The sequence below is a fragment of the Rhipicephalus sanguineus genome, chromosome 7 (genome assembly GCF_013339695.2).
Source record: "Rhipicephalus sanguineus isolate Rsan-2018 chromosome 7, BIME_Rsan_1.4, whole genome shotgun sequence".
In the NCBI taxonomy this organism is placed as follows: Eukaryota; Metazoa; Arthropoda; class Arachnida; order Ixodida; family Ixodidae; genus Rhipicephalus; species Rhipicephalus sanguineus.
In genome coordinates this window covers 155,685,666-155,712,424 of record NC_051182.1, presented here as the reverse complement: position 1 = coordinate 155,712,424, position 26,759 = coordinate 155,685,666, and the positions used below count along the sequence as shown (strand labels likewise).

At 46.8% G+C, this 26,759-nt stretch overlaps 1 protein-coding gene and 2 long non-coding RNA genes across 4 annotated transcripts; 1 reads left to right on the top strand and 2 right to left on the bottom strand.

The window, feature by feature from the left end:
- Positions 1-1,210: 1,210 nt before the first annotated feature.
- Positions 1,211-5,073, bottom strand: LOC119400977 (uncharacterized). The gene is made up of 2 exons (XR_005185334.2): positions 4,642-5,073; positions 1,211-1,356 (listed from the first exon to the last, which is right to left on the bottom strand). It is a non-coding gene; the product is annotated as an uncharacterized LOC119400977 (long non-coding RNA).
- A 2,299-nt stretch (positions 5,074-7,372) lies between these two features.
- On the bottom strand, positions 7,373-25,520 carry LOC119400342 (tetra-peptide repeat homeobox protein 1). Of its 2 annotated transcripts, none has more exons than XM_037667363.2 (2): positions 24,926-25,520; positions 7,373-7,562 (listed from the first exon to the last, which is right to left on the bottom strand). In XM_037667363.2, exons 1-2 carry the CDS (start codon positions 25,518-25,520, stop codon positions 7,462-7,464), a joined length of 696 nt encoding a protein of 231 aa, XP_037523291.1. In that variant the 3' UTR covers positions 7,373-7,461. The 2 variants fall into 2 exon arrangements, with proteins under 2 accessions (XP_037523291.1, XP_037523292.1); XM_037667364.2 differs by lacking the exon at positions 7,373-7,562 and adding an exon at positions 19,620-19,788.
- LOC119400343 (uncharacterized) lies at positions 25,096-26,141 on the top strand. The gene is made up of 2 exons (XR_005185067.2): positions 25,096-25,204; positions 25,277-26,141. It is a non-coding gene; the product is annotated as an uncharacterized LOC119400343 (long non-coding RNA).
- The last annotated feature ends 618 nt before the right edge of the window (positions 26,142-26,759 follow it).

Genomic DNA, 26,759 nt, shown 5'->3' with positions numbered 1-26,759 from the left:
ATCTTATGCAGAGCTTAGCGCTATTGGCATTCTTATCGAGTTCGGACATTATCCGACAGAAAACTTCTACGACTGCGCCGAATTTGCTTGTGAGTGTAGCTCTAATGGCGGCTGCAGTTAACAACACGTGCAGGCGACAGTTGCTGAGACATAAAACGGTGACAAATGTGACCAACCTCCATAATGGTTTTGCGGCATCACCTGTCCCTACACAGAAAGCAGCTATGGTAAAGGGCCCCTTAAGCACTCTGAATTCAAAAATGAGAGGGTGGCTTTTATCTTGGTTATGTTACCCTTCCTGCGGGCTCGAGCTCCTCCTTGCCCCTTATTTCTTCTTAAAATGCGTGGACAATGTCACCACTAAGCGTTAATCCTATCAGGGTTTGGTGTTTCTCGGCTACTCGCTGTGATCTCCGGCTGCGTTAGTCATTAACGGACAAAACCAAGTGAAATCAGTTCATTGCGCGTGATAGCTATGCGAGACGAGGCATAACGTGTGCGGGACTACATGGCAAAAATAGGGTAAGAGACAATTCACAGCTGATATTCCTCGCCTATAGACCAATCAAAAGATGTTTCCTCGTGACGTCACATGAACGGACTGTTGACGTTACGAATCGTGCCGAAAAGACGGGAAACGTCGGGACAGAACAACGCGTCCATTTTCGTATCTTCAGAGGTCGTTCAGGAGCCGTTTAATGCGCATAAAACTTCTGTGATGATCATCGCATTTGCCTTATGTAAAATTTTAGCGCGGTCAGATCCTGGCGATGGCAGCGCTAAGCCTCTGCTCGAGCAGAGGAAGCGCGGACGAAGTGCTCCGACTCCTTACGTCACTGATTGTTTAGACAGAAAGCGTCAATACGAGAACGCTTCTAGAGGACACCCAAGGAGTCCGTTGCCTAGAGACCGAGGAAAAGTTAGTACAAGACAACACGATATAGACGAACTGAGCTCTGTTGCTAACGCTGTTTTTTTTTTCGTTTTCAATGCACACGTGCTAAACGGCCGAAAGAGGCACTCTTGTGTTCTCTAGCTACGGTTGTTACCCGCCGCAGTAGTCTAGTGCAATTGGCGAGTCTATTAAATTTAGACTTTAGATTTAGATCGCGTAGACATGCGTAGTCTACGCCAGTCTGCTCGATCGGAATTCCATGATACTGAAAGAGAAATGTGCTGCACGTGAAGCAGTAGGTTCTGCTGATGCAGGTTTTTATATTTTTCTGAGAAACCTTTATTGAACTATTGATTGGTTCAATCGTCGTCGTTGGACAATTACCCAGCAGAACGAGTCCCGTCAGCCGATGCCGTGGCCATAATTCCCCGTCACCGGACGTCTCCACGCGTTTGCCAGCACTACGGAATAAGAACAAATATTTATTTAACTAATTTCCAGCCCTGTAATTGCAGTATAGAAGGTGTTGCAAACTGTAAGAAATGTTTTTTATCCTTATGTAATTCTCCCTTGTTAAATGTGACGTAGTTAGGCAACTTTAAAGATTTGTTATGCCGTTTCAAGTACCATGCCCACCATTTGATTATCACTTTATACATAGTGGCAAACTCGGTTGCGATCGCTCGTTTTGCACCCGCAGAAATTATAGACCCATACCAAGGGAAAATTCCCTGGTATCAGCGTTGTTAGCACGGTTCTCTGAACAACGTCAAATCACCTTAGAATTCAACATTGACCTACAAGCGGTGCGCTGCGGGAAATAGAGATAGCGTGCATCGTCTTTGCCTGTGCAGGTTTAGAGAGAAGCAACGCGAACCCCAAAGGAGAGATTCGTACCAAGCATGCATGATAGAAGGCAACCGACGCATGCGCATCTTCTTCCATAAGTCAGGTCTGGCTGCAGAGATACGGCTGCATGGCTCTTGTAGCTTTTCAGCGGTAGTAGGTGGAACATAGTTACAGTACATTTGCAATTAATTTATAAACATATACCTTGGCAAGACACCTCCTAAAATACACCACAATAAAACCACATTAAAGACGCGGGAAAATGAATGCAAACACGCACCTATGCAGAATACGTAAACACAAACCTCGCAAAAACAGCCACGAAAACACATGAAATGCAGAAAGGCATTACACATACGTGTAATTGGGCTATGCAGATATAAATTTCAACCACTTAGAATAAAAGTGTAGTGACCTTGAGCATTCAAAGTTGATGATATTTCAAGTCCTGACTTACCTTTGCCCTCGCCGTGTGATCAAGTTAACCTCGCCGTGTCAACAAGTTAACAATCGTTGCATAAATCTGTGCGTTTTGGTTTCTTATCAACTTGTAGGCAGTTTTCCTTTCTTTAAGTGCAAAGCTTTAGTCCGGCGAAAATCGCACAGGCTTTCTTGGCTGATTCTTGCATCGCAAGAGCAGATGGTAGTGTTTTTCCCTTTACAGGGAAACTGAAGCACTTTTTAAAAAGATTGACTTCGGTGCATGTAAGAACAGTTTGATTCCTGCTAAATTCAAAAACCGCAAGTGAGAATTCTCTAAAATGAGCGCAAATAGCACTTTCTGGCGAAAAACACAGGCTGTGGCCGCAGGGCTTCTTCAGATGCTGAGCAAACGCGGTGGCATCATCCTCCGTACGCAGAGTTATCTGCAACAGTAGCACTGCCGGAGCGTAGCCTCCTCGATTAGCTCCGGCAACGGCATGTCTCAGGTTCGTCACGGAGGCCACGGTTAAAGACTCGAAAGATACACTGTATGAAAAAAATCGAGTATTTGGTGAGTATTTCTGCCACACAACGATAATCGTCATCTACCTCTCGTACTTTCCTCGCGTTATCATCGCGGTCTCGGCACTTCCCGGTCCTAATGGTGCGCGCCTTCTCAGCGTGACATAGCATTCTTGATAGAAAAGTGACGAGAGCCGGGTTTTCAAGAAAGCAAACGCGAGCGAGACAGATGGCGATTATTGTTGGGTGGCAGGAACCCTCCCTAAATAAGCCATTTTTTTTCTTAGAGTGTATCGTAATCCAGCTGCAGAACTTTCACCTTACTTGAGCCTTCGTGATATAAACAGTGCTATCGCAGCTCGGATCAGTGAGCGGCTGGAGTGCAGCACGGCTCCACCAAAGCAACCGAAGAAAATGTTGGTTTCCACGCCCACATTTGCGGCGTGCTCGCGTGCGCGGAGCAAGACAAACTTTTCTTTCGCGGATTCTAAAGCTCCTGCAGCAATAACCGCAGAAAAAAATTATGGCATCGTCGACAATTATGTCTGTCTTTGTTAACGACCTAAGCTTTACCGATTTCTAAAACAACTTCAGCTTCCCTTGAAGGAACGGTAATCTTCTACTTAACCTGTTGGTACGCTGTAACGCAGCTGATTATTACGTTGCGCATGTTGCGGGAGGTTGCTATTTCGTCGCAACTTTTTGTCATGGATACCAAGGTGTGACAGAATAACATGCTGAGTAGCAATTGTTAGCGACGTCTCGTGATTTCTTCACGTATAAACGTCAAAGAACGACGAAGGACGTTAAGGGCGAACGTCACGGAACGGCGGTGCCAAGGAGCCAAAGTCCAGGCAAGCGAGAGGTCGGGTCGCGAGAGCTTGGGTTGCTTCCTTGGCTGCTTCGTCGTCGTCTTGTATTGTTCATTACATGGACCCCCGGGGAATAGCGTAGCCATCCTGGCGACTTAAGGCGTCCTCAATATACCAGGGTCATAATAAGGCTTGAGGCGACTCACATGGACGATTTCTCTGCCACGACGACGGAAGGGTTGGGGCCGGTGTTAAACGTTGAACCTCAATTGACTGGGGATGTACGAGCGAGAATGCGGTAGGGCCATGATATTTGGCTAGTGATTTTACGAAAGGCCAGGAGTATCTGATGAAATTCAAAGCTAAAAAAAGGCACCTGCCATGAAAGTAGGGAGAGGTCGGTCGGCGTCGTACCTTAGCTTTTGGTGTTTTTGGTCCTTGTTTGTCAGCGAACGGGCTAATTATAGGCAATCTTCTAGTACCTGGTGGCATCAGAAATTGCAGTGTATTCACATGAGTCAGGTGGGTAGGAAGCCATGGTGTCCAGCGTGCGTGATGGCTCGCGTCCGTGCAAGAAAATGAAAGTCGCAAATGCTGTGCTCGCGTGCGTAGTGGTCTTGTAGGCGCACGTGACAGATGAAAGCACGGTGTCTTAAATAGTCTGGTCCGATGCGGTGTACACAGACAGCAAACCACTGAGAGGGCACTTAAATCGTCCAGTGAAGCCATTCGTTAGCAGTCGTTAGGCGATGAACAATGTTGCACTGAACGAGCAAGGCTTGAACAGCGTCAGGAAGGAGAGCACGCCTTCTCTCGCTCAAACGTTCACGGGGAGCGCCGCGGCGAAGGAAAAGGTGCCTCAGCTGAAAAACGCAAATTTCTCGCAGTTACTGTAGGAATCTTATTTCATAACCCAACGACACTTTGTCATATCGCTTGATTTTTAGACAACGGTTAACCTCTGACAAGCTTGATGAAAAATAAGGGCATCACCCCTTTTTTATGTTGTTTTGCAATAGACAGATTACCGGGATATTCACAGAAAGATCTAGTAAGATTGGCACTACCACTGCAAAGAATTTTATGCATTTCAATAATGACGAAAATCTGAATTAGAAAACGAACGATGAATGTTGTTACCATCACGAGGTTGTGCACCAGATAATGATTCTGTAGATGATGATGATGATAATGATCCAGGAGATGATCCAGTGGGTGATCCGGGAACAGGTCCAGGACGAGGTGCTGGAACAGGTCTTTGACCAGCTTGTTGCCTTTGTCCAGGTTGCTGTCCTCGAGCAGGTTGCTGTCCTCGACCAGGTGGACCTCTTATGTGCTGAACAAGACCTGCAAAACAACTAGGACCAGCACAGCCAGGAGGTCGACCAGGGCGCCGAGTGGTGGCTGCATTGGCGCATGACTGGCCGTCGTTGTGCATCACTGAAAGAAGCAAAACAAAAGCTACCAAAAAGAGCGCAATGCGGGTGCTCAGAATCTCCGCCATGGTGATTACACCACAAGGGCTTCATGCTCTGGATTTCAGCCAGGAACGTTTATATACACTTTCCAACAGAACAGATGTCAAGAAAAAGGCACCCCTAAATGTTTAATAGTAACATTACCATTAAACGCGTTCTCTGATTGTTTAGCAACGATAATGTATGATCCTAAAGACTGCTTGCATTTGCATAAAGTAATATTACGTTATTTTGCTGTGAGCTGTAGTGAAGATATTCAAGATAATTAATCAGTGTATTGATGATCGCCGGCTCGAAGACAGAAATAGTCAAATATATCATAAGATATAGTTGTTGCTACGTCTGCGTTTTCCGGAAGGTCAAGTTTAGGAAAGACATTTGCAATGACACCGGTGATGTCGAGAGGCGCAGAATACTTTTGTCCTACGCGTTGTTTTTTCCGCGGACGCCATCTACCAGAACTTAGCCATATAAAGCCGCGCTATTAAACGACAAACAAAAAATATATCGCCGAATGAGACATCGATGTTGAACTTTCAGCTGTATTTACAGTAGAGGTGCCACACCTTCCTGTACATGCCCCTTCAATACTTTTACTATAGAATTACTAATGAAATGAATTATTGAGATTTAATATAAGATAACAGACATCAAGAAAAAAATGAAATCATTTGCTACGCTGCTGTAAACCTATGATGCGCGCTTGAAGGCATCGTGAGCACAGAAAAAATTGTGCAGATCCCACCTACCGGGGGAATCGATGTAATGCGAAGCATGCACCGGGAGGGGACTGTGGCGTAATTTTTTACATTAAGCAAGACATTACAAAATGGAGCTTAGGATAGGCGCAAATGGTGTACACACACAGATATGGTGAATAGTCTCAAATGTGTTGTATAACCAGTTGTTTCAGTTGCGTAACGATGCCAATAGCAACATGGGTATTACGAACACCAGATGTGGTAAGCCGATACGTAGTGTTTACACTTGTCCGTTATGATGCAGAACACACGCACGTTTCTCGAACCCGTGTGCATGTGTGGAAGGGGCTCTTGACAGTTCTCAGGTAGATGGTGGCGAGCGCAATGTCTTTGTTATTGTGAATGATATGCGCAACGCAGACGTCGCCGATTCCGCTGCTTGTCTGTGTGTGTTCGGTGTCTTGCAGCCGCCGAAGTGGGGTGCGGCCTGCGTTGAAATTGCGCATCGCCGTGTTGTTATATGTCCCACACCTCCGCAGCTGCAATGAAGCCACGAGCTGCGGACGACGCAGTGGGCTTATAGCTCAAGCTTTCAGAAGGTGCTAACATGCCAGTTTCTGTGAGCAGAGCGTCTTTTTCGAGGCTCTCTTGGGGCAACTAATTGAATTTAGCGTGCAAGGCGTCCACTACGCCATAAATCAGAATTTTTCGGAAGTAGGGAAGCATGCACTATGCCATTATTCTTCTTTCTGTTGATAAGCGAGGTACTGGCTGCAAATCTGTAAAGCATTATGTGCACGTTACTGGTGCTGCATGTGGCTGAGGATGATGAAGAATTATGGCTGAGCCTTTTGTAGTGGGTGGGATGCCTTAGAGCACAGACTTGTTGCGCATTTAGTATTGTGTGACGCCTGGTTGTTATTTTACTCTTCTGCCGCGTATGTTAACGCGCTTCCTTGGCCGACATGACGCCTGTATAGGGTCTTTTCGTGAACGAATTTCAAGCCCCAGCGTGGCTCTGTGTTAAAATACTCGACTGCCGCAAAGAGCACCCGTGTTGAAATCCCATCTGATCCTGCATATTTTTTATTGCGAAGCATTTCTTAGCGAGAGTTTTATTATTCACTAAAATACGTTCTTAGTCAGCTGTCATGAAGCACCCTCACGACGTTTAATTGAAATGTACGATCCCTGTGGAGTACTTTGCAGGAAATGGCGATGAGATTTTACATTTATTTACATAAAACGCAGATGTTTTCTCTCTTCTGCATGTCTTCTTCTGGAGCAAATGCACCCATGAGGTTAGAGAACGCACATGTTGCATAACGGTGCTGTCTTCCTTTTGCGATATTGAGAGCTTGCAATGTCAGAAGCTTCGGTAGTGATAGCTCATTGAACGCTGCATTGCCCCGATTGAGGGGGGGGGGGGCTGAAAGGAGAATCGAAGATTGCGCTTCGGTATATGTCGATGTCTATTATCTATGAGTCAGTTCGCGTAATGCGTTCTTCTTCCTGCGCAATGCAATAATTTATTATAGAGTGGGACGAGGTGCGATAGTTCTTAGAATCGTAATTTTTGAACAGTTGGAGAACTGTTCGCATTCCTAGATGACGCGAATTACTCTGCGGTGTGCCTTCCTTGGCACACCTAACATAGGATGGAACAGTAAATTAAGGAAGCCATGCTGGTGTCGTGAATTTGTCTTATTTATTTAGGTTTTAAACAGCGGAGTTTCACCTTTCGTTGCGCCGGGTAGTGTGAACAGAAGATATCACCATCATTAACCGGCACGCACTCTGTTCGTCCTCTTCTTCATTTTCTGCTTCGCTCCCACAACACGTGCACCATTTTTTCCGGCGTGGAATGCAATAACCTGATGGCCTAGAGAAAAATAGAAAAGAAGCAAGAGAAAGAAAAAAATTAGAAAGAAAGGAAAAGGGACAAATAGAGAGATAGAAATGGAAGAAAGACATCAACGATACAAAGACAAAGATAGAATTACACATAAAGAGAAATATGCAGAAACATGCACAAAAAAGTGATAGAAAATACAGGGAGCGACACAGAAATATATCACGTAACACCAGTCACGTGACACGTTCCCGTCAAAATCACATAAAACTGGTCACGTGACGTAAAATCAGGTACTACTATTCAAGTGACATGTTTCCGCCCAAAACACGTTGCGCTATTCACGTGACGTAAAATCATGTAGAACTAGTGACGTGACGTGCTCGCCAAAAGCACGTAACTCTAGTCACGTGCAGTGTTGTACACGTCCTTCTGAAACAGGAACGAAAGCTCGTTCCTCGTTCCTTCGATTTTCAAATGAGTTCACGGTTCAAGTTTCCTTAATGCGAAAGGAACGCGTTCCAGTTACAATTCGAAAGTTGGAACGTGTCGTTGCATTAAGGTTACAATTGGTCTTTTAAGACAAATCCTGAGTTGAAATAAAGTGAGCAACTCAAAACTCACATCAAAATAGGTGTATTACACGCATTAGAACATTGCCGCGGCAGTTTATATTGACATAAAATGTATCTAAATTAACGTTCCTATAGCGATTTTCTTAGATAACACCGGATATACTTGAGGCATGACTAACTACACCGGTGCTTATCGATCACAAGCGCAACACACGTTGCACTTTTCCCGTTGCTCTTCAAGTGCGCAGTCAGGATACTGCGCTTTAGATGTTCAAATACAAATTTCTCCACGTGCACCAATATTTCTTGAGCAAGGAAGCACAGCCAACTGCAAAATATATAGGCGTTCAATGAGCGCTGATTCAATATTGCAGTACGAGTGGAGAATAAAGTCCACTATAAATATTCGCAACTCAGTAAAATATCATGCTTGAACTCCGTAAGAGTTGCATATTGATGCTGCTGTCCAACAGACGAACACATTTTAAGTGCGAATGCACTTTATAAGCGACCCTGAATCCGCCGTCCCATAGCAACGGCGCGAGGAAAGGAGAGGAGCGTCTGTAGCAACGGCGCAGCGACGTCACACCCCACGTGACTGCGCGCGCTCCGCCTCCTCACCGCGGTTTGCGCGGGCGCGCGCCGGCTCCGCACCGCTCTTCTAGGTGGCATTGGGTGCAGTACTTCGTCGCTCCTTCCCTCGCCGTTCGCTCTCTCTCCTCCCTGCGCCCCACTCTCCCTTCCGCTGGCTGGGCGCCTCTCGAAATGTGTGCTCGAGACGCCGCTGTGAAACGTCAACGGCGACCACAAGGCTGAGATTATGGCCGTCAGGTACAATGACAACACAAACAGGTGCTGATGAATGTGTAAATAAATGGTTACGGTACAAATCCTCGTCTCGTCATTAATTTACGCCATTAAAATTACTGCGCCGTGTACTCTCGGCGCAAGAAATGCATTCGCATTTCTCCACGATTCCCTTCGGGGAGGTGGGGGCATTTTTTTTGTTAGCACTTCGTTCGCAATGCTGAAGAACCGTTCCACCGAAGCACTGGAGGGTACTGCCGTGTTGTACGCAAATGAGAACAAAGTCAACAAAGTTCGTAGGGGCGAGGGCAGGCTTAGTGGGAGCGATACGAGCGTAACGCTGAATGTACGCGTATCGTGTATTGCATGACAGAGATGTTTCCGATGCGGCGGCTGTCAAACTGAACTGGGCCGATAGCCGTGGAGATAACTAGAACGTTGAAGCAATGTATGCCCAAACGTAACCATTGAAAGGACCGGGCACGCGCCACTCCGGCACCCGCGTCCACTGCGTTATGGGGCCTCTTCCCCGCCATCCACGCAACCGGGTGTCAAATGGCTGTAGATTTGTCGACAGCTGCCAAAAGACCAGCCGTCGAGAAAGAAGTCACGCCATCTCCCGCTAAAGGGGACCATGTGGGGACGCGAAGCAGCGTTTCGGCATTTAGACCCCCCGTTTCAGAGGGGGAGAGAAGCAAGGAAAGTGAGAGGTGGAGGGAATAGGGGAAGTGGAGAGGATAATGGGAGAGGGGGAAGTCCTCTCATACGAAGCGAGAGGCGACCGCGCGGGGTTTTGGTGGCTAGCACGAGTTTTTCGGCTGCGAGCGTTCAGTCAATTGCTGGCGGATTCGCTCTGCTATCTCTGGCGCTCGAACATCTCGCGGAACTACGCGCGGGCGCCTCGGTTTTTCGTTGGTGTCCCCATAGGCCACACCCCCTTTTGATTATACCGAAAACGTCACGGGGACACTTAGCAGAACAGCCCAAATGCGCATCGCAAAACAGACACACAAAAACACAAAACGAATTGTGAGCTGGCCGAACAAATATGTCAACAAGTTAAAAGCGCGCCCCTTCCTAGTGGTTGGCTTGAGAAAGGGTTCAATGGCTCTCGAATGCCAAGTAAAGGGTCTCCACGATGCCTGCAGACTCCAGAACGTCGCATAGTTGCTGTCCAGACTGGCTCAGACAAACGCAAAAAATAAATAAATAAATAAATAAATAAATAAATAAATAAATAAATAAATAAATAAATAAATAAATAAAGTCACCTGTTTTGTTTTGTTTTCTTTTCCCCGAACGTGGTCAGTTCCAGCGCCGCGCTTCCCTACGCCCCGGCAGATACTTTGAAATGAAAACCAGGATGCAACGTAGTCACGTGACAGGCCAGCGGTAGTTTAATGCTGCTTACGCGGTCGCCCGACCGCCCTGCTCTGCTTGGCATGCCGCGTAAATGTGCACGTCTTTTCAATGCCGTGGATCGTTTACAGAAGGAACGCCGTTCCCTCGGCCGTTCCCTCGTAAACGTAACGAGTTACTGTTACACTTCGACCAATCCCTAACGTATCTCTGCGCTCCTCCGTTCCTCCCATAAGGAGCAAGTTCTTGGAACGTTGTTCCTTGGAATGCCGTTCTGTATAGCACTGGGTTGAGGGACTGAAATCTGAGGGTGAGAAGGAGAGAAATGTGAAAGGGAGAGAGTAAAGCATAGCATAGAGAAAAAGAAGGTTGGAAAGACAGAGAAAGAAAGACAGAAAGAAATGAAAATATAGACAGAATGGGCAGAAATAGAACGAAAGAAGAAGCGACAAAGAGAAAGAAATATAGAAGGGGCGAGAAGTATATATCTATATATATATATATATATATATATATATATATATATATATATATATATATATATATATATATATATATATATATATATATATCTATATATATATATATATATATATATATAGAGAGAGAGAGAGAGAGAGAGAGAGAGAGAAGGAAACAAACACAAATAAACACAGACAAAGAAACAGAAAAATTACAACCTATAAAACGGTATCAAATGAAATTCAACCGGGTCTTCGCAGGAGTATTTGTTATTGTTTTTGTACATCGATGTATGGAAAGCTTGCCCAATGTTTATAGGTGTTTCGCAGGCTATAGCACCGCTTCACGTGGATGCACGCACGTTGACGCCGCGTGTCTTTGACCGCACCGAAGGCTGACACCATCTGAAAGCACCAAAGCGCTCCCTTTCGGAACTTGTTAGTGTCGAGATGCAGTACTTAACTTCACCAGTCTCAGACTGCGATACCCCCTCCTCCCCCCCCCCCCGCTTGTCAACCAAGGTAACTGTGAAAGGGAAAATGTGTGGGAGATAGAGCTACTATCGACGCTGGTTGGAGGTCGTGGACTCGACTCCCAGGACAACGAAATCAACGAAACTTTTCCTGTTCGTTTTTAGATGCGAAGCAGCTTTTGCGCTGGGCTTTGTCCGTAGTTCCAGTGGCGACCGTCCGCTTTCTAAAACCTGCCATAGCCATCTGTAACTTAGTGAGCGCGTGCTCGCACCTAGGTGAAGTCTTCTTCGTCTTGATCTTCAACCGCCTTGATGATGATACGTGCAGAGCACTTTAGGGGCCCGGGCTGCCGTATGCTGTCCCAGCTTGGCGTAACGCAGAAAAAACCACGTGTGCTGGCACGTGCTAGCGCGTTCTGGCCTGTGTAAGGGGCTGGGTAAGACTCTCTGGCCTCTCCCCCTCACACTCTCTCAGCAATCACGTGATGGCATCGGGGAACGAGATTCTGCAGAGGCGCGATCAACCGGCGTGGCGTGCTCCAACAAGAGTTCGGGGCGAGTAACAGCAACAGCAGCTACAGTGAATTCATGGTGTGCTCCCCGTTCATCACGGGCAAGGTGCCAGTGATGAACGGAACTTTAAGTCGACCCACGCGCTGCTTCGCATCACCACATGGTTCCTTTTAGTGGGAGATGGTGACATTTTTTTGTCATCTGTACTTCACTGACGTATTTCCTTGATGGTAGTGCGTCAGTGTATCCTTGTTGGACCCCGGCATAAAACACTTTTGCGTTGAAACACCGAGAAGGCAGAAAAAAAAGACGAAAGAGAAACGTAAATAGAAACAACAAAGGCTGCCTAGCCACGCACTTTTCCCGGGCTTGCATCTCTAGAGCGAAGCTGTCATAATTTTCTTTAGATTAGCGAGCTGTTTTATGGAGAAGTGCTGTCGTGGAGAATAAAAACGCGAACACGTGAGCACCGGAGCGAAAGCTGATCAGTGCAACCTGTTTAGGAAGTTTTCGGATAGTCCTAAAGTATTTTCGAGTTCCTATTTTCAACTACTGTTTCATTTATCGTGGTTTTGCCAATCCGCCGCTGGAGAGCCTCTAAAACTTACTCGTTCCACATTGTGTCGCCGTTCCACATTGTGACGTCCCTGTCGAGCGCGTGCACTATCCTTCGATGCAGGACAGAGAAGAAAACGATACCTGCAAAAGCAAGTCTCTCATTTGCTGATGTTGCCTTTTCCTTCCACCGCTTGGTCCACTGTCTTGAGCTGCTTCACACACACGATATCTACTTCTAGTTCAACGATTACAATCTTTATTTATAAAAAGGGCCATTTTAACGTATTTGGTGCCTCTGAAAAAGCCTAATAATCCTGTAAGGGCGATCTTTGCCGACTATTACAATAACACGTGTATTTGTTACCAAGCACTGCTACCAGCACATCGGCGCCGGCTACACGAGCAACTGGTATTCAAGATTATGTATCATATTGATGCTGGATGTGAGTAAAGACACGAAGTGAGATTTCAGTGCCTACCGTGTCACTGCGCAGTCATATGTACGGCGTCAACAACGTATGCTGCTCGATCAACTCTTCAAGATGTCGAGGAGCAGATCATACGACTTTGAAAACCGATGCTGCTAGCAAAGCACGGCTGCTCACATGGTGTATCCGGTTAAGGGGACCGAAAACTAACCAGAACGAGTGATACCATCCTGGTAGAAATGCAAAGACCGCGAAATATGGTGACAGATTCCAGCATCCTTTTCGCGTTGTGAGCAGGATTTTAATTTTTAAATCGTGTTTTAAGTTCACAAAAAAAATGCCCCCACTTCCCCGAAGGGAATTGTGAGGAAATTCGCATGCATTTCTTCCGCCGAGAGTACACGGCGTAGTAATTTTAATGGCGTAAAGCTGGACACATCGACGCGCTCAAGTGTCTCTCTTTTGGGCGCCTCTTTCAACGAACGCTTCTTACGTGCGTTCGTAATCACCTCAGGGATGTTGCCACCGCCTTCAATACAGCACAAACGCGTTTAGAACGCGCTGTTTTCAGGCTGTGCCAAGACAGCACAAATGCTACAAACGCGTTTCAAACGCACTGCATTGAGGCGGTGGCGCAGGGAGGAGAGAGAGCGAACGGCGAGAGAAGGAGCGGCGAAGCACAGCACCTACCCTATCCTACACTGTCTCCACACACGCGAGAGCTCCGCCGAGCTCCCACGATACGAGCGCCTTCACACGCCAGAGCGCGCTCCTCCTCTCCACTCACTCTCCGCTACTCCGCCCGCACCACTTGCTCCGGTTGCTAGGGGCAAGGATAAGCGCGCGCGCCCGCAGCTGTTGCTATGGGAGAGGGAGTGAGAGCGGAGAGGCGCGCGGACAACGCCGGATGCCTTGCATAGCCCGACTAAGAAATGCATTCGCATTTAAATGCGGTATGTGGCGCAGCCTAGCGGAAGAGCCTTAAGCTGGATTATGGAGTCGATCACTTTGCTGTACGTATAGTCACGTAGTGTGATGCCGTCATGCGCGCCATAATTAGTCCTGAGAATTAGGGTATCTACATTATTATCTATCCCCGCTCTATATAGTTCTGCTGACGAGGTAAAAGGAGTTGCACGGTGAGAAGCGGTGCTGCCTTCGCGGTAGCCAGTGGAACATGTCGAGCCGGGGCGCATGCGCGCGATGTTCACGCATGCGCAGCAAACCACCGCGCTCGAATATGAACCGCTCTCCCGCTCACTGTTTGCAGCATGTGTTGTCATCTGTGTGTACGACTTCATATTCGCCGTAGACAGAAAAATTCTGATTACAAATGTTTCGCTGCGTTTTCCACGTTACCATTCCGTGATTAGACACTCTCACCGGTAAGCTTTTCGTTGCGCTTATGAAAATAGGCACCATAAAAATTCATTGTCGCTCCCTTTAATCATGTAGCGCAGTATCAAGTAAAAAAATTCCGTAACTTTACGGCAATATGCGCGTAAAACAAAGAAGAATTTTTTACTCAAGAAATACCATGAAAATATTGTGGAGTTAAGGAAGCTGCTCTTGATTAAAGTATTGCAAAAATTCTCGATGTAGTATTGCAGCGCCTCCTTGGGTTTCCCCAAAACGGGTTGAAAGTGGAAAAGAAATACAGTAGCAAAAACAATGAGCTGAACGCCTTGATCCTTTAGCTATGTTTTCGTATTCCAACTGAAATTTGTCGAAGAGAGGTTACTACGCCTTGCGTGATCAGGCCAGCCATGACTTTCACGGTAATTTGCATTCTCATTGGAATAGCTGACATCTCGCTCTGTGATGACAGTCGTTGCGAGCATATCAACGAGATATTTTATGCGACTGTGGTCGCTATATTATACGCCGAGAATCACTCGCCTATCTCGCGTTCACAACAGACTGATGTCAGCACAGAAACACTTCTTGCATATTCTCCTTGGAAATCATTCCGGTTGAGGACGATGATAGCATTTTGGGAACTTGAAAGACAATGGTTCTGCAAAATAATATTAATCGCTGGGGTTTAACGTCCAAAAACTACGATATGATTATGAGGGGCGCCATAGTGGAGAGCTCCGGGAATTTTGGCCACCTGGTGTCAGCGGCCACCTGGTCTAAATCTCAGTAGACGGGCCTGAAGCATTTCCGTCTCCATCGAAGATGTAGCCGTCGCGGCTGGGTCAGCAGTCGGGTTGACCCGCCGCGACCGGGTGAATGTTCGGGTCACCAGGCGAGCACCATAACCACAAGACCACTGTGGCGGGTTCGCTTGTTTTGCAGAATGGCAGCCGGCTAATAGCGATGTGGCATGCCACACAGGTGCTACTGACAGTTATGGCATCTGCCTCTCTTACAAATTGTGTAAGTTCCTAAAGCAGGCGACTTACAAAGACTAGCGCGCTAAAACGTTGAGAAAAGATTATACATTCTCATTCTCGTTAATTCAGATTTCGCGGGACCGGAAAAAATGTGCGATTTAACCGAATTCTGAATGACCGAAAGTATAAAAAAAACAGTAGAACAATGTATATTGCATTAATACACTTTCAGCTTCTTCATGAACACATAAGCGCCATACCTATTTTGCACAGGAGCAGCGTAAAAGCCGCAATATTTCTCATCTTGCGACTTCTTTCATAATGCTACCTCGGCGCAAGACACCCATGTCTTAATTAGCCCGAAACGTGATCTGCACCCCACCCTACATACTACTGGAATCACTCCCACCACCACCACCACGCGCACGTAGAGATACTTTCTTTTTCGCCGGTAAACGAAAGAAATTTGCCGCAGCCGCTGAACCCTTAATTGCCAACAAAGCGATTTTAGATGGCGACAACACATTTTGCACACCAGCTGCCAATGACGTTTGGCGGCCACAAGTTCGGTCAAATAAAAAGTTTCATCTTCGGCACGCCGACAGCTGCCTTCGTCGACGTCACGACCCCGTGAGAATATCCTCATTTTTCAAACCTCCTAAGCCCTTTCCCGAGTTAAGGATAGTATACCGGTTATTGTGAACTGGTAATCCTCCCAGGCTTTCACCATTCTTTTGTTGTCTAAGGGGGAGACCACCCTGAAGACGATGCTTAAGTAATACCCCAGTAAAGATGTTTATTCTACCTCTCTCTCTTCCTTTCTCAGGTGTTTCTATCAGCCCTAATATTTGAATGTAGCCTCTTTTATTCAGCAACAGTAACCTCTCGACACTGTCATTGATGCCCATAATGAATAAGTAAAAAAAGATGTTCTGAAAAATCACATGGTGTCATTTGTGGTTATAGACTCCATAACTGAGGCACATGATTTCTTTCTAGGTCAGCATATAATTGTTGAATAGCTGCAAAAAATGCTGTAATACTCCCACCACGTTTTCACTAGTCATATTTCACTTTCCAAAATTTAAATAATGCTTCTTATCTAGTGGCAGTGACTATGGTAGGTTTTACAGTAGTGTCGCTCTGAATGGTACTGATGAGAACTGCTTCGTAAAGGGTTTCTCGAATGCAGCATCACATCATATATGCAGCAGCAGCGTAGTCAGCCTCTTCAATTTTTTAGCCTGTCCTCTTTAATATAATGCAGTAATGCGCAAGTTTATGACTCATTGAACGAACAAGTCCATGACTCAGCGTGTCGATGCAAGGTGTAATAGATGAGCTATTTCGTTGCATTTTGTCAGTTCAACTGCAGCTATCTCTATTCCTGCAGTTCTTTAAGCATCTCCAACGGTAGCTATTTCCATCATTTTCGATCATACATTTCGATCATACATGTGGGTGTCGCATTCTTTCAGTTCTTGTTTCGAATGTCTTTGGCGCTAAAGAAGCAATAAGCAGCGGAGATGTTTTTGAGAAGCTAGGTTTTCTCTTGTAGTACTCACGCAGTGTGCAGCAAAAGTGTACTATGACTACAAAACATTTAAAAATTTATGTTTGGCAATGTTCTACAAGCCAGCAGGGTAAACTGTTACAAATGTGACACGGGACCGGCGATCAGTATGTCAGCTCTCTGTCGTGTTTCATTTATCATTACACACACCATGAAGCTGAATACCTCTTGCCGAAAATAGCGCCATTTTTATTCAAATTTGATAATTTATGTTGCGCAGAATGTGTCATCACGGCCGGAGTGGTCTAGCGGTTGTGGTGCTCGACTGCTGGCCCGAAGGTCGCGGGATTGATTAACGGTGGTGACCGCCGCCTTTGGATGGAGGCGAAATGCTAGTGTCACGTGAACTAAAATTTAGGTGCACGTTAACGAACACAAGATCGTCATGTTTAATGAGCACTCCATTATGCTGTCCATCTTGATCATACTGTGGTTTTGGGACGTAAAAATAATATTTCACTATGCGACGCATGGTGTGCACTTGCTGCTGCACGCAAAAAACAATTTGTACGGAAAGGTAGACCAGTCCGTGTGTTCTCAACGCTTCCGATAACAAGTTATCGTATGAGCCATGGGCCGCACAACGTTAGTGTTCACCCCGGCATGCTATTGTAAGCCAGTATTTCGTTCTCAAAGCTGGTGTGAACCCTGACCTTGTCTGGCCAATGGTGTAGCCAACAAAGTGATTTCCGAAGCCTTGACCATGCAACTGTGCCTGCTGGTGTGTCAAGTGTCAGGACTAGGTATGCTAAGACAAGCCAATTTTGTGAAGGGCACGTCGCGGTGGGTGTTCCAGCTCCCTGCGACGCCCCTGAAAACTAGTTGCGAGAGTTGAAGATAGATGCCTCGTGCTTACGAGGCGAGAAAATTTTGACGAGCCGGCTCGAGCGTCCGCAAAATGCTTAGCGAAAAGTTTGTCGAAACGTAGAAAGCAATATGTAATGACTCATGACCGGGGCGACAGCTTGACTTTCGTACGCTTTTCACAGACTGGAACTGACTCGTTCTTTTGTATAATAATCGAATAATCACAGATCTAACAGAAACATTTCATATCAAGTAGCAGGACGACACGTGCGTCAGAGTACGGTCGGTGTACCTCATTGCAACAAATGGCCATAATTAACACTTCATAAGATTGTCATGCAATTTTTCAAATAAAAGCAGTGTCGCTGCTGTGTTCTTTGCTGTTTCTTAACCGTGTTAGCTTTCGTTACGAGTGCTATTGCGCTAAAAGAGATTGTGATGTAGTGCGGTATCTCATTTAGATATTCAGTATGTGAGGTAACTAGAATTGTAAGTTTACATATTGCCTGCGCGCCTCTAAATAACTCTAGGTTTGAAGTCGGCACCTTTCTTGTCTACTTTCGCTTTCTTCTGCTTGCTCTGGTTTCCTTAGCGCTGTTTATAGTCGCTATGCAAGTTTGCCAACCAGTCCACTTTGCCACACCAGTTTAATAGCTGCCATTGGCAGTGTGGGCGGAGTGCTGAATGCACAGTTGGTCCGAAACCAACGCGAGTGCCCGATTTCTGTATGTGTTATAAGTCGCCCATGTAGAGTTTCCTACAATATTTACTAGAGGCCACTGTGGCACTGCGATTATTCAGCCACCATGGGAATAATGGGTAGTACATGGATTTGCGTAGTCTTCGTGCTTGATGCTTTGAACTCCCTCGTGGCATTACTCATCGTTGTGCTTCGGCTTGTGTTTCCGATAAAACGGTGGCTCGTTGTAAACCTCGTGAGCTGATAGGTATTGGTAGGGCAAAAGAAATCAATGTAGTGTAGTGGGACTGTTCAACTTTTGCTGAACATTTCCTTTCGACCTAGTGAATGCAGGTGACACGGAGCCACAAGAAGTCGAAAGAATGAAGCTTAGGGAAACCTATGTGCTGCCCAACATCCCCATGCTGGCTGAAGCGCCATGCGTTGCTGCTCCCATGAACACTATCGCCAGATTTCCCTCTAGTGCACTTTCCGGAAACTCTACGGTCGGCAAGGTCTCCGCATGCCTTAGAATGACTTCATTTTTCGCCGTTTACCAGCCACACTATTATGGCGCCACCTCTTAGTGGTTGGCCGCCGAGACGCACGTATCGCGAAAAAAATCTGCGGGTTCCTTTTTCTATGGCATATCCGTCTCCTCCACTTGCTTTCCGATGCTTCGGCAGCGTACCCTTCAGCTCCCATTCTCACAGCCTCTCTGCAATCGCCACCGTCGGTCCTCTACGGCACTGTGTTTTTTCTGTGCGGCCCTTTTCCTCCGATTTCTTCGTCATGCAGTCGCTGTCGTTTCTTCCACTTTTTTTTTCAGCGAAAGCTATTATGAGAACCAAGAACCGATTTTGGTGGCATAGTTGTCCGCATCTGCCGCTGCAAGTGCCGGCGTCCGCAGTCGCTATCGCGCGAAATGAGACAAAAAATATCCAGTATTGGATGGGACTTGAACCGGGGCCTCTGCGTGGTAGTCCAGTATTCTACCACAGAACAACGCCGGTACTTGAAGCTCCTTCAAAAAAAAGACCCTATACAGGAGTCATGTCGGGCAAGCAATTGCGCTAACGTATGCGATATAGCGTGATAGAAGAGTAAAATAACAACAAGGTGTCACACAATGCGAACTGCGTCACTATGAGTCATTTAAAGTTTCCAACCCATTACAAGAGGCTCAGCCATAATTCTCAATCGTCATCAGCGACACCATTAACAAAGTCCACATAATGCCTTACAAATGTGTAGCGGCCACTACACATCTGTAAGGCATAATAAAGGAACAATGCGAGGATACCTTGCTTCTCTGCAGACTGACTAATAATGGCATAGATGGTGCTTCCCCACTTCACAAAAATTATGATGTTTTAATGCATAGTGGGTACCTTGCAAGTGTACTTGTAGTATATAGAAAGGCCGCTCTTCCAGCTTTCGCTGTGGCTGTGTGTGCGTTCCACGCAGGCTTGGCTTCGACTGTTGGCGTAGCACATGTAGATGTCGCACGCACACGAGTAATTTCTTTTCCAAGTTTTCGCATTAGAGTTCAGAACGCTTTATTGCACTATTTATTGATTTACTCGGTATGGTCTCACAAACATCCAGCAGAACGGAGGCCTTCAATATCTGCCGCCCTGGCCAGGACCTCGTATCGGTTTATTTCCCAACACGTTCAGATTGGCTGCGAAATAAAACAATAATTCCCTTAGCTCCTTTTCAGCCCCGTAGGAACAATGTGAGATATCAACCTTGAAAGCTCTAAGACATGTTTTGTAAACGGATGCAGTTCTGTCTTCTTAAATATAACCCAGTGTGAGTAATACAGTGGGAAATAACAAGCGGCGACCAATCGTTGAAAAAGAAAGACGTTTTGGCCGCCTCTACGGGAGACTTGTTAACAATGTTTTCAGCTTCGAAGATAAGTGAACTCTGTCTTAAAGGACGCGCGCACAAGAGAACATTCACAAGCACACTGAAATTTCTCCTCTTGTGTGCGCGTCCTTTAAGGCTGGGTTCATCAATCCTAAGAGATACGTACCAACGCTTCCAGCTGCGATAGGTTTTCAGTGGCGTTCGTCACATGGGCTTCGTGATTTGACGTATGTATCGTGTGTTTATCCGGAGAAGAATGCGTGACTTGCTATTGAGCATGTTTTTAGTTATCAATGTGAAGTGTTTTCAAAGAAGCCTTGCCGTTTAGTTCCTATCTTTTTCCCATTATCTTCGCGCTATCCCAGACGATCTCATAGCTCGTGGAGACTGCCTCTCAGCCATCATGTTTGCTGCCACGCGCTCCGTTTCGACATCGCAGTTTGGTTGTTTAATTGCTTTTTAGATGCGAAGTATCTTAAGGCGGAGCTCAATCCGGTGGTGGTGGTGGTGGTGGTGGTGGTGGTGGTGGTGGTGTGCGGCGTGACCACCCTTACTGCGCATGCGCATACCCTCTCAACACACCTCCTATCCACTCACCCTCTCCCCCTCCCCCTCTCCCATACCCCTCTCCACTTTCCCTCTCCCCTCCCCCCAACGATCGCCAACGGAACGCGATCGTGCAAGTGCTCCCGCTTCGCATCGCTTCATGGTCCCCTTTAGCGGGAGATGGTGTATTTTAATGTCACCATATTCAGCGATGCACATTTGGGCACGAAATAATACGGACCACGTGAGCACTCGGCGAAATTGCCATCTGCGCCGCATAGAGGCGAGCCGTCGGCTGTCGAAAGCATTGCGTTGGCCGAGCAGTCAGCATAGCAATCTTCTCGACAGCAGACGGCGTCGACACTAGGTGGTGCAGACGGCAATTTCGGCACGCGCGTCGTCCGCATTATTTTGTGCCCAACTGTACATGTTGGTACGATCAGCACGAGGAATCGTGCATATGTCGCCTAGCGACTTTTCCTTTTCGAGGTTATTTTTCACCCTACTCAGAGCGAGTCTGAGCTTGCGCGTGAGCACGTGAGGGACGTCGACTTCATAAGCCAGATGAATTCCGGAGAAACTTACTTTTACGCTGGGGCATGTGGTGCTGGCATTATATCGTACTTATTGTACATCGTATCTCTACTGCCATATTTACGCTAATAGTTCTCGAGCTACGAAATGTAAAATCAGGCAAAATCGCACATCTTTTCCTAGCAGCTTCTTGCAAAGAACGCATAGACGGCCGTTTTTCGCTGGGGAGCACCTTTGGGGCCGGGGATGTCATATGCTGTCGTATATCATCGTGTACTGTCGTCGTTGTCTCATGTTCCTTCGCGTCACGCAGATAAAACCATATTTAACGTAGCCGTGTATAGCATAGCTATGTATAGTAAAGTATACTAAGCGGACGGGAAAGGAACGTGAGGGTAAGGAGGGTCAATGTAAGGGTAAGGAGGAGAGAAAGGGGAGAGGGAGGCCACGGCATTCCATAGCCGTGTATACTATTGGCTTCGAGGAGTTACGGAGTCGCCCTCTATCGGACGCGCCTCGATTGCGTGCTAGGCAGGATACCGCCGGCGCGCTCCCCATAGGTTTTGCTGTCGGCGCTCTACAATAACACCTCGCGGAAGCCCTCCAGGACATTTCTGTAAGTACTTTCGAAATGAACTGTGTTCTTTACTGTCAAAATAATCATTTTCGACGAACTGAAAGCACAAGATAGTCTACAGTCGCTGTCTCTTTGCAGAAAACCGAGCACCCGCTTCACGCTGTCACCGCGTTGGAGACCCCTGAACTGGCTTCATGCGTGAGAGGTAGTCACTCGCTGAGTGCAAACTATGTAAAATATCTCGTTAGAGTAGACTGCCTGTATAACCAAACGGAGCATAACAGAAAGAAGCCTCAAGCCAGCGATCGCACGGGTTCGCGACGACTGACGGTGCCTCTGCATGTATATGAGCGTCTGCATGTATGTTCGTACTGATGGTTTCGCTTTTGCTACGAGCGCGTTTTGGCACCGCGCTGTGAACGTTAGGCCGCAAAATATGAGAATTTGTGAGTAAACAAACAACTACTGTTGCACGGGCGCTATCAGAGCAGTTCAAAAACAATTTCCTTCTGACTGCGGCTTCGGTGCGCATGGCAACTTTGTGCTCTGCCGTCCCGACGATTCAGTGTTTTTTTTTTTTCGGTCTAAATTCGGGTACGTTTCAATGTCATTTGACAAGTTGTCTCGCACTGCGTATTGATCGGTCTTCTCAGCGGGCAAATGCGGCTGCTTCTGTTTCTTTATTCAACGCATTGGTCTGGTTTGGTGCTCACACAAAACGTGAGCAAATGCGACGCCTTTTTTTTTTAATGCTGCTTAATTATCGTTCCGTTTGCATTCCAGTGAACTTGCCGCTCTCTGTCATCAACAAATTCATTCAGGAGAACCAGTCTACGAGACCGAGCATGTAGTAGCATGCGACGCCTAGGAAAAGAAAGAAAATACAGTAACGTTTGCCGGACTTGTTCTGCAAACGTCGGCTGTGAACTAGGACCCACATGAGCTTGAAATGGCGGTGAATGAAATAGAAGGTATTGCAGCAACCAGCAGCCGCGAAACAGGATAGTAATTATTTGGCGTGTACCCCAGCAATTTTGGCAGCAGTGTTGTGTCTAACGCCAACAGGGTGGCGTTTCAAGAAAATACGTGGGGTTGGCCGGTGGGCCGATCATCGGTGGGCCGATCACAGAGGCAATGCAAAATTTATGTAGCTTATGAAGAAATGCATGCCTCATCCAATGGGAAGGTTGCCCGTCGGCGTCCCGCGTCGGCGGCGTCAACACGAGTGATGCAAAAAATAATCGTCACGTGATGGTGTCACCATATGACGTCATCATGACGTCACAGATCGCCAAAATATGTAGAGTCATTATGACGTCACATAATGTGACGTCACATGATGACGTATTCACACGTCATGGTCGCTCTGTATTGCCTCCGTGATCGGTCACGGAGGCCGTGCAAAACCGCGTTAGGTGCAGAACGCTTTTGGAGGGGGGTGCGGGAGAATCGGTACATCGACTGACAAGAAGAAGATGGCTTTTGCCTTCTAGTCATCTTTAACGAATGCATAAGGGACCCTGTGCGTTTTTTTTTTAATTCAACGTATCTAAACAATGACGTGCGCATCTGCAGCCGATTTTGTGGACGCTGAGCACAGGGCCGACGATCAAGAGGGTGCATTGGAAGGTTCTGAGATGGCATCGCACGTGGTAAAAGGTGTCACTTTTACGATCCTGCGGCAGATAAGCATCATTCGCCGGCGGGAAGCGCGCGCGAGCCATCATCTCAGTGTGCGCTGTCTGCTACTCACCGAACATCGCAGGCCCGACGCAGTAATAAAAGTCTTCGTCGCGGAGCTGCTTGTTGCACACAAGACTCGTAGCGGATGTCTACTTGCCGGTTCTTAGCTTTACGACACATGCTTCACGCTGTTTCTTTTCCCGCGGTTACCGGTGCAGGATGACACTGGGCTCCTTTGCGTAAGCGCGGCACTGCGGCACTGAGCGGTAGAGCCCGATGTTCGTCGCCTTCGGAGGCAGCCACTCTATTACAATGGTTTCAATTGAGTAGAAAATGAGAGAAAACTTCCGAATTTGAACAGACCGCAGCGCATGTGGGACTTGAAACTCGTTTTCAAAGCACGCGGCAGTGCGCCACAAGCAGCCGACACGGCCGCTGAGACCACGTGATCCTGCCAAGCACGTCACGCCGACGGTGGCGCCGGCGTTTCCAGTGGTGGGCCTCGAGGCCAATAGTACAAAGGTGGTGGTAAAGAAAAGTGAGGTAGACGAGGAGCGTAGTGAGAGTGCTGAGGATAAACGCTGTTATACACATCGAGGTGATGATCTGTTTGGAACGGACAAGGAGTATTGCGACATGCCAGCAGGTGTGAACCACCAGCTGTGGCAGGTACAAGCTTAGAAGTGAAAGCAGAGAACGTTGCTCTCGTCTGGTTGCGGGGAAGACGTGGCCTCCGAGTTCTCTTTCTTGTTTCGCCCGTGACAATATGAACGATTGAAGTGCGTTTGGTTCGCTAAGAAATGCTTCTCATTTGAAAAGTATCCTACACGATGACACGAAACCGAAACATACAATTTTCTGTAGCAGCCGTTCTTACATCTTTGTTAATTAGTAGACACGGCAAAGACAAAATGTAACAGACAATATAAATTACACTGATATTATCGGAGGTGGTTTAGGAGCCCTTTAAAGAAAAGTGCAGGAAAGGTAAAGGTAGATGTGCTATTTTCTGCTCCGCTGAAATAATTAGCATTTGCAAGGCCGCCTACTCGTTAGGTAATAGACGTGCAGGATGTGTAAAAATGCATCAGTCCCCATTTGTTTCAAGTGAAAACAATGCGGTATGTCGCTTATCGTTTTCTTGCGCTAAAGTTTACATTGGGCAGCCAAAGAGGTGCCTCAACAATAGATTAGGAGAACGTAACCACAACTTGGGCCGTTTTTGGGATGGTCACGAGACTGCACGTCTAGTCAATGTGGAAGAAAAGTTTTGTTTATAGACTGCACTGTTGCGAATATGAATGCGAATAAAGATACGCGTGAGAATGTTGGAGCCGCCCTTTAGGCGGGGGCTGGTGATGACTGCAACAGCCGCCCTTCGGTGGCGTTGCCTGCAACTGAACTCTCCGTCCTTACTCGAAAGGTTTTCGTGTGCGCTGACTGCACCTTTTTCCCTGTACGTTTCACCTACACTGTTTCTTCTGACAATGAAATTTTGATTAAGAGTTAGCAATAACCCCGTTGCGTCTTCCTCGTCAGTGTATGCTAGCGCTATGACACACTTTGGTCCATTTGGCAACTATCCCCCAAACCCACGTTGACAAACCTGATCCAGGGCTTTCTGCTGCAGGTGTTCCAGGAGATGATGCAGGAGGGGATCCTATAGATGAACCAAGAGATGATCCAAAAGGTGTTCCAGGGAAGGATCCTTCAGGTGACCCTAGAGGTGTTCCTAGAGGCGTTGGTAGAGATATATCTAGAGGGGATACTGAAGACCCAGAAGATGATCCAGAAGGTGTTCCAGGAACAGGTCCTGGACGAGGTATTGCAGAAGGTCTCCCTTGAGATGATCCAGAAGATGACCCAGAAGGTGTTCCAGGAACAGGTCCTGGACGAGGTATTGCAGAAGGTCTTCCTTGAGATGATCCAGATGATCCAGATTGTGTTCCAGGAACAGGTCCTGGGCGAGGTACTGGAGCAGGTCTTCCACCATGTCGCTGTCCAGGACCAGGTGGTCTTCTTATACGGTTAAGAATACCTGTAAAACAGCTGGCACCACCAGTACAGCCAGCAGGAGATCGAATAGGGCCTCGAGTGGGGGCTGCATTGGCACTTGACTGGCCGTCGTTCTGCTTCGCTGAAAGAAGAAAAGCAAATGCGACGAAAAAGACGCCAATGCCGATGCTCGGAACCTTCGCCATGGTGATTACACCAAAATGGCTTCTTGTTCTGGGCTACAGCGAAGTACGTTTATATACACTTCCCAACAGAACGAACGTAAAGAAAAAGACACCCCTTAAATTTTTAATTCATACAATGCCCTTACGCGCGTCCCCTGATTCTTGACGAACGATAATGTATGATTGATTGCTTGCATTTGCCGAGTTGAATGCGTCGCGAACTGTTACGTTACTTCAGTGTGAGCTGTGGTGAAGAGAGCCAAGGTAATTAATGAGGGTATTCGTGATCGCCGACTTCAAGAAAGAAATAGTCAAATGAGTCATAGGAAATATTCGACGTCTGCGTTTCCCAAAAGGACAATAATTTGGAACACATTTGTGAAAAATAAATCGGCAGTGCAAAGGGGTGGTGAAAATTGCTGTCCTGCGCGTCGTTTTCTACGCGGACGTGATCCGCGATGACGCAGTCACACACGGCTTCTCCGTGAAAAGGAGAACAAAGTTATCGCCGAATGAAGCATCGAGCTGTAACTTTCAGCGACACTTTGTTGTAGCGTAACCGAGAAGTGTCACACCGTCCTGCGCATGCCACTCGGAAATATTTGTTGTAGGATTCCTAATAAAATAAATTGTTGTACTGTATTTAATAGTAAGCGATATCAATAATAGACTGAAAACCTTGCTTCGCTATAGAAAACACATAATCCTGTTTGCATCAGTTGTCAGCGCTAAAAATCTCTAGCAATGTGGGGGATATGCAGAACAGCGATTTGGGCAACCTGGAGGAGTGGCGTTTCTTGACACCAATGATTCATTCCATTCAGTCTTTCTTCATTCCTCAAAGGCCCCAAACAGAAGTATCACATATGGGGTGGGATTACACAAGATAAAACGTTATTATGTTGAAAGAGAAGTAGACACTACTTCCGTAAAGGCAGATGAGCAGCTAATGGTAGGGAATGCCGTCCCTGTCTACAATTACACATGGGAAAAATGAAGACGAAAATGTGACAGCGCGCGTTTTGTGGCGAGCGACATTTCAAGTATGACCTGTGTGATGTGATATTCGTGCTGGTGGTGAGATGTATGGTGCCAGGGTGAGAGGACTGTAAAAAGAGCTCTGAAGTAATGATAAGCTGGAATTGCGACGGTTATACCTAAGAGGTGGTAAATGGAAGGCTGCTTCAATGATGATACGCTGATACCGTATGAATCTGCTGAGTAAATGACCCCAGTAGCGCAATTTCGATCTGATTCAAG

Bases quoted from the DNA above. Each gene is read 5' to 3' on its own strand.
- LOC119400342 (XM_037667363.2), bottom strand. From the start codon at position 25,520: ATGGCGAAGGTTCCGAGCATCGGCATTGGCGTCTTTTTCGTCGCATTT. The intron at 7,563-24,925 runs GTTTGTCAACGT...ATTTTTCTCTAG, and splicing joins AGCAGAAAGCCCTGGATCAG to GCCATCAGGTTATTGCATTC.